Genomic DNA, 8,196 nt, shown 5'->3' with positions numbered 1-8,196 from the left:
TTTTTTTCGTATTCTGTGTAGTGGAAAAAAAATGAGTTACTAAAAAGTTGTTTATTACCAACAATTCAAACATTTTATAATGTCCCGCCAGTAAGAGCATACCAAATAGTTTTAAGTATTTTATTATTGTTGAAAACATCAAAGCCCAAATATATCTTTATATAAATGCTTTTCTTGTAAATCTCAATTTTCAAAGTGGCTTTCTTCAGCTTGTGGGTCTTCTAACATCGATTTGGGTCAAGTGTTTTGTGTGCGTTTCGTTTTTCAAGATTCTCGCGGGCCTAATTATCTAATTTTCAAATTAACAGCTGAAACTGCGCCACAGGCTAGAAAATCATGGGATCGACCAGCATAAAAAATAATCTGTTTAGGAACAGATCATTTTCCAATCGTCAGTTGAACTTTGATCTGCTCTTGGAACTTTTACTGATAATTTTTAATTGGAATTTTATTGTAGTTCGAGGCGTAAGTCGAGCTTATCAGTCACCATGAGAGAATGTTCAAACGCATTCCATCTGATGCCCATTAAAATAGGGTTCAACAAATAGTGACAGGAAAATAATGTTTACATGGACCTCCGTCGACAGCTGCAACTGTTTTTCTTTTTTTTTCGTTCATTTTTGACTGGGAGGCCACCTGCGTTTGGGTTTCGCACCTCACAGCAAATGCGTGAATCACTCCAGCCCGCCAACAAGTGAATTAGTCATCATTAGTGAAAAATTACACTAGAAAAGTGTGTCCGAACTGAAGAAATTCCATTGGCATAAGTCGGCAGGCAAGGCGTAATAATGGTTTTAAAAATAATTGGTTAGATGCGGCTTGATAATGCCCTACTATGCATAAATGCATTTGGTTTTTTAAGTTTTAAATGTATTTTAAAACATAAAAAAATTGTAACTCTTTATTGGTTAAATGTAAAATAAACAGCTCAAAGGCTTTCTGTAATGCTTACCTTTAAAGATAGTGGTACTTGATTTCACAAGTTTTCCAAACCTAAACTCCCCTTATATTTTCATACAAAAAAAAATAAAAACAAATTTTGCCTTTTTTTTAAGGTATATTTTCTGTATTAATTTTAAAAAAAAAATAGAACCAGAAGTTGTTAAGCTGGCAAGTGCTTTTAAGCCGAATTCAGGACGTATTTTTTAATCCGCACTCTTTTCTGGGTCTGGTTGTGTACCTCTTGAATGGCTCTCCAGATGGTAAGGGGAAAGATAGGGGATCCGAGCAAGAAGAAGCTGGAGACAGAGACAGAGACTCAAGTTGAAGTGCAGCCTGAAATGCTGCGGCGCATGCGCAACGAAGCCGATGTCGGCTTATTTATGGCCTTTTGGTTTGGGGCCTTTGGTTCTTTATTTTCTCTGTTGGTTTTCGTTTTTTCATCTTAGTTTTTTATTTTGCCTTAGGTTCGTTGGCTCTTTGGGGTTTGCCCTTTGTTAAAATGCATTTATGGTCTTATTTCGTTGTAGTTCTTCTCATTCTGCTTCCCTTTCCGTGCGAGAGTGTGTGCCTGGGCAGTATTTTTTTTATATTTATTTTCTTTATTATAGTGTGCGCACAGAAGACCAAAGAAAATTTCACAAGGCGTCGCCAGTTTGTCTGGCGTGTCTGCCATGGCAGGCCTATCTTGCCTCTCCCTCTGATCGCTCTTTCAATTTCTGAGCAGTGCTACCCAAATAGCTACTTTCCCGACGCATCTGGCTATAGGGAACACTTGAGTTTATACAAAATAAACCTTCGTCTCAGGATTAATAATCTGTTACATCAAGAAACAGTTGGAGCCATGCAAACCCGTCAAGAAGTCCACCTCCCGACGGAAATCAATTTTTATTTTTTTCTATTCATTTTAAGTACATGTGATATATTTCCACAAAAATAAAGAAACCCATTGAATATATTTTCCTCATCTAAATGGTTTAATTGTGTCCGTTGCAAATTGCCAATACCTTCTATTAAATGCTACTGCCTTGGCCAAAAGCCGAATGCTGGTCTTACATTTTTTTATTTCCTTTGTCTTAAGACGTAATTTAAAGTTAAAATAACCCCAAGCACACAATATGAAATAATTCACTGTTTAATTAATTATAAACGGAAACATTAATATTTATTCAGTAGGAAAGAAATAACAGATGTCATGAAATACATTTATTCTTGCTCTCTATGATTAAAGAAAATTAATAACCTTCTTTAAGTCGTGAACTGATATTTTGGCATAATATTTTTTGAAGCAGACTTACAAAAACCGATATTCATCATCTGGATTCTTGTTAGCTTTTAGCACACAATGTTATACATTTTTTACAACAAATTCCAACTGAATTGAGTGTGTTTTTTGATGACGAGTACACCACACCACAGGCTCTGAAAATAATTGTATGTTATTTAATACGTATGAATTGTAATAAAGCTTTTTTGATTTTTTAAAACGGATGTAAAGTTTTCATTATTTATAGATTTTAAATTCCCAAAAAAACTGAAAGATGAAATCAATTTACTGTTTCTACAAACAATTACACTTTTTTTTAATATTTATCAACTGTCAAAACCATTTGAGTAACCACAATTTTGTCATCAACAAAATTAAAAAAAATTATCTTCAATTTTTAAATGACATAATCGAGTGAAAAATCTTTAGTAATGTACATTTTAAATAGATTTGCTTAATCCATATTAATTCTGATTAAAGTTTAGATTTCAAACTCACTTCATTGGTGGCTCCAAATTCATCACCGACTGTAATGACTAAGGGATTATCTGTCTGAACTCCGTTCATCTTTAAAATGGCGACAGCCGGCAAAACCACATCTTTTGTAATATTGTGGCAAGCGAAGAGATCGAGCCTACGTAGTTTCTTGCAATGGCCTAGCAAGATAATGATGCCACTGTTGGTAATGTACGAATTCTGCAGGATCAGTTCCTCCAGCTGATTTAACTTAGTAATGAAATGATCAATGTAGAAATTGTCTTCCAACTGACAGTCGAGTCTCTTCAAAGCCCTTAGCTTAGATATAGTTGTGGCTTCATCTATATCGATATCTCGAAGTGTTCCGGGGCAAAAGCGCAGATATTCCAAAGTTTCGGCGTATTTGGATACCGAAGTTCCCATAATGTTGTTCAGTTTCATTAGGGGAGTAGTGTTGTCTATTATCAGGTATTTGAGAGTCGGTAAATAAGGCAATTGCGTGTAGAAGACCCCGTAACCAATTCTGAGTATATCGATCTTGGGCCACAATTGACCTCCCTCAATGTTTCTGGGAACTCGGATGTCGCCGAATTGTACATCCAACTCTTCAAGAGCTTTCATGGGCGAACAAACTTTATAAACATCGATTGGGTCTCCTTTTTTGTTAAATATTGACAGGAACTTCAGATCTACAAGTACGTTGAGTCCTTCCACTGAAATTATACATTTAAAGGTTTTAAAGGATTCTTAGAATAACAATATGATATGAATTTTATTAAGGGCATTCCGTAAATTACATAAATAAATTCGTGATTGACCTTTTCATTTTTCTCGGTTAATTTGGGAATATATTTTTTTAATAACTTCAAAAATTGAATAAATTGAGAGTGAGACACAAGGCAATACTTACAATCACGACGGTCGAAATTAGCCAGTTGCAAGTTATTCAGCTTCGGTAATTACAGCATAGTATCGACCACATTAACTCTTCCAAAATCATTCATAAGTCCGACCCAATTAAGATTGTGCAGGGTCACTAGCAGTGGAGAGACATGGTTCCAAGAGTTGTTGCGAACGGGAAAAAAGAACTCCTCGACGTTGGGACAGAACTTGGAAGCCAGTATTGCAACAACCACGCATTTGTTCGCTGCTTGGCAAGAGATTCTGTAAACAGACGATCCACACAGAGCCAGAATTGCTGACCATTCTGGAATCGGACGTTCCTCGAATTGGATTTCCTTGTAAGTGTCGCCAGCTTCCAAAACAAAAGCCTTTCCCAGCATTGGATGAGCTTGGGCGACATTCAGTTTATCCTTAATATTGGATACTTTTTTTAAAATCAAGGCCAGGACCTCCAGTGGCAAATTTAACAAATTACAAGTAGTTGCCATTTTTCTAACTCAAGCTTTTAAGTTCCAGCCGACCTATATACTTTGAATGCTTCGAGTGAACTAATCGAAATCTCGAAAGGCAACCTATGTTCGGTCGATTAGCGTATAACAATATATCGATATGTATACAGGGGTCGACTAATATAATTGCTTGATGCTGTTAGCAGTATATTGGAAGCTGTATAGATCAAGTGGATATAAGATGTGACTATTTAATAATTTAATAATAATAACACTTATGTTCCATTCCGATGTTCCAATAATGTAGAATAAGTAGTAAGGACTATGTGAAGATCAGAATAGGGTAACACTTGAATTGAGAGAGACAATTGGAAGCAGACGTGAAAAAGCTAAGCTGAACAGAAATTAAATAAAATAAAACCGCAAGAATTGAAATAAATAATATAAACCTGCGTCAACAATTTCTAAATTTTTGACTTGGTTTTAGAATCCAAGAATTTAGAATACTTACATACATCAAAGTTCACAAAGATTTTGTTAGTGTTTGCTTAATATATTCTAAGTTATGGAAAGTTATGATATTTAATAATAGCACATTACTGTTTTTTTTTTTTTTTGGTAAAACGATGGGAAGACAGTGAAAAACTTAAATTCGAATTTCACCGTCTACTGTCAATGTCTTCCTTTTCCAAATGCTAAAACAATTGCTACCTTTTTTTAATTTTTTTGGTAGGTCTTTTTTAATTTAATATACATGTAATATTAAATTCTTGTTTTTAGAGATACGGTAATTAAATGTATGCATATCTAAATATTTTACCAGCAAAGAAATAATAATAATAATTAATTGTATACTGTTTGTGTTGGCCTCTGCGGCCGCGCTGCTGCTGCTCTGCCGAGTTGGCCTTAGCCTATACACTGCTACTAATCATTATTTCATATTAACTCTAATATAACTCATAATTAATATTAACTCTTACATGTGTACATGTTTTTTTTTTTTAAAGAAAAATTATAAAGTTATACTCTTACCACCACTATAATTTAAGTTTCGGAGCATTAAAAACATTTTTTTATACCCTTGCAGAGGGTATTATAATTTCAGTCAGAAGTTTGCAACGCAGTGAAGGAGACGTTTCCGACCCTATAAAGTATATATATTCTTGATCAGCATCACTAGGAGAGTCGATCTAGCCATGTCCGTCTGTCCGTCTGTCCGTCTGTCCGTCTGTCCGTCCGTTTATATGCAAACTAGTCTCTCAGTTTTAAAGCTATCTGCATGAAACTTTCCCAAAAGTTGTCTTTCTATTGCAGGTAGTATATAAGTCGAGCCGAGCCGGATCGGACGACTATAGCATATAGCTCCCATAGGAACAATCGGAAAAATAAATGAAAAAAAATTATAACTTTGCTGTTTTTTAATTTTTTGTTTAGTTCTTCGAGATATAGTAATGGTTTAATATTTCAGAATTACGGTTTCAATTTCATCAAAATCGGACGACTATAGCATATAGCTCCCATAGGAACAATCGGAAAAATAAATGAAAAAAATTATAACTTTTCTGTTTTTTAATTTTTGTTTAGTTCTTCGACATATAGCATTGTTTAATTATTTCAGAATTATGGTATAAATTTTATCAAAATCGGACGTCTATAGCATATAGCTCCCATAGAAATAATAAAAATATATAAAATAACTATCTAATAATTGAGCTGCAAATAATCATAGTTTCAATGTTTTTTTTTAGCACATACTCAAGTAAATCATAATTTAAATGTTTTCAAAAGTATTTAATTAATGCAATAGCTGCAAGGGTATATGAACTTCGGCTTGCCGAAGTTTGCTTTCCTTCTTGTTTTATGATGAATTGAATTGTATCCGCTGCAGCAGTGTTAAGTTAATTCCAAATAAATTCAGAAATGGATGTACACATTTTTTTGTTTATTCCTACAAAATTGTCAGGGGAAATTGCACCTTTCATCGATTGTTTAGATCAGGTTGTACAACGCGACTCGATCTAATCAAATTTAACGCAGCATTGATCACCCCAAAGACTCGACCCTTTTACATTGGCAAATTTTGCAGTTTCTTACCCTTCGCCCGCCTGATCACCAGATTTAAATGGAAATTCTCACGGAGGGATGTTGAGGTGATAGGAGTGGATCATTTTCACACGCCTCTATTTTTCATGCGTTCTGCTTTCGCGCCTACTGCCAATTACATTCGTGCAACTGTCAGCCGTTCAATAACAATGACAGCATAGGGTCAAGTTCTGCCCCCATTCCCTGATCAGCAACCTTATATGTACATACATAGCCCAGGATCGCTGAACGATTTTCCCTATTTATTTGTGTACACTGTACACTCCATACATATGTATGTATAAGATGAAAACAATATGAGAGTAGCGATTGGGAATTTAAAATTAAAAATAAAAATAAAATAGTAGAAAAAGGGGTTATAATATTAAAAAAAAATTAACAAAAGGACCATCATAATAAAAATTTGAAAACTATTTGAATTTTTAAGTACACCCAAAAAAGTTGAAGTTGTTACATGAAAAATTTCTTAATATGATGAGTATTAAAATTTTATCACAAAAGTATCAAAATAAAGCTTTTGTGGTTTAAGCTTCAGTCTATATTATAATTAAAATAAAATTATAAAAATTAAAAAATAAAAAAATATATATAGTATTTTTCTTAGTTAGTTACGTGCATTTACATTAATAAAACTTATAAAACTCATGCTTATGGTATACAAGATCTAAATTTATCTAAAAAGTTGTTTACAAAAAAGATAATTGGGAATATACATAAATTATTAAACAAGGAAAACAAATTTTTTTTCCCTCAGTGAGCTGCAAATAATCAGAGCCCAATTCATGCATATGAAACCATTATGTGAGGGAGATCAATTTGAACAAAGCTCCTCCTTCGATCCCCTCGATCTGCATAGGCTGAAAGAAGGGAAAATAAGGAGCGATTCGTACAGGTTATTCCTGCCTGTGCATGTAATGATCGTGGCTGATCGCATTCGGATCTGCTTTTGTGCCTCACGCAATTTGTGCGCTGAATAATGCCGAGCATTGCTATCATTGACCCCTAATAACGAATTCGTGCCCAACTTAATTGCAGACATATTGATGAGGCCCGGACCGGGGATAATCCTCGCAACCTTTTCCCCTGCCCGCTTTGGGTTTCCATGTTTTTTTTTTTTTTTTTTTCGTTTTTGCCATTTGCGTGTCATTTTCTAAGTAGAATTGGCATTTCTTTTATCTTCAAGGAGATCAGATCAGATATCAGAAAAGGTCGAAGGACGGCAACAATTGAGAGTAAAAGTAAATGTTGTTGATCCATATCAGCCATTCCCTATCCCATTCGCAGCCCCTTTCGGAGATCGTGATCACTTGTTTGTTTAAGTGCTTAGCAGGTTCATCGTCATCGAAATGTTTCTGCTTCGTTGATTTAACAAAATATTAAATCCTTTTGTTTGCCTCGCCAACAGGTGGAGGATCGCGATCTTCCCTCACCCTGTTCTTTTTTTTTCCGCCAACTGTGTGCTAATTGGATTATGTAGTGCTTAATGATCCCTCGAGGATTGTCGGGTGTTAATCACTTAAGCATCCACAGCACATAGCCCGCCATATCCATATTCTGCGGTTGTGCGATTAACAACGCCGAAAAAAGGGAAAGTCTGTTAAATGGGTCAAGTATATAAACAAATGTATATGCCTGCTTGAAGGGGTTCTTTTCCTCATCTCAAATCCAATCTTATGGTTGCTCTGAAGGGAAAACAAAGCCATTTATCAAATGCGTAGGTACAACACACTTATGCAAATATTGTACCCTTTCAATGCTTTAATAAACAAATATTTGTATACCCATATAGGGTTTTATAAATTTGAACAAATATAATTTTTGATCAGCAAAACCATATCATTTTAAGAATTATGCAGATCAGACGACTATAACCTCTAGCTTACTTAAAAACTTTCTGGCCAAATTGAATTCAAGAGATATTCGTTAGTTTCCTTATTAAGAATGTTCTTTGGTAGATTATAATACACTCTTTAACTCTGTACTTTTGTTGTAGAAGTAAAACTTCTAAGGCTTCCCATATAAATTTGATGTATTTTATTGTATTGTTTTTAAATAAAA

The 8,196-nt window shown here is 34.4% G+C and overlaps 1 protein-coding gene across 1 annotated transcript; it reads right to left on the bottom strand.

Moving 5' to 3' along the window:
• Positions 1-2,253: 2,253 nt before the first annotated feature.
• Positions 2,254-4,115, bottom strand: LOC128257362 (uncharacterized). The gene is made up of 3 exons (XM_052988352.1): positions 3,594-4,115; positions 2,705-3,396; positions 2,254-2,361 (listed from the first exon to the last, which is right to left on the bottom strand). The coding sequence occupies exons 2-3, from the start codon at positions 3,302-3,304 to the stop codon at positions 2,299-2,301; spliced, it is 663 nt and encodes a 220-aa protein (XP_052844312.1). The 5' UTR covers positions 3,305-3,396; positions 3,594-4,115; the 3' UTR covers positions 2,254-2,298.
• Between the last annotated feature and the right edge of the window lie 4,081 nt (positions 4,116-8,196).

The sequence above is a fragment of the Drosophila gunungcola genome, assembly GCF_025200985.1.
Source record: "Drosophila gunungcola strain Sukarami chromosome 3L unlocalized genomic scaffold, Dgunungcola_SK_2 000002F, whole genome shotgun sequence".
Lineage (NCBI taxonomy): Eukaryota > Metazoa > Arthropoda > Insecta > Diptera > Drosophilidae > Drosophila > Drosophila gunungcola.
The sequence above is the reverse complement of the archived record's forward strand: the minus strand, read 5'-3'. Positions and strand labels throughout refer to the sequence as shown.

Bases quoted from the DNA above. Each gene is read 5' to 3' on its own strand.
- LOC128257362 (XM_052988352.1), bottom strand. From the start codon at position 3,304: ATGAAAGCTCTTGAAGAGTTGGATGTACAATTCGGCGACATCCGAGTT. The intron at 2,362-2,704 runs GTGAGTTTGAAA...AATTATTTTCAG, and splicing joins AATTTGGAGCCACCAATGAA to AGCCTGTGGTGTGGTGTACT.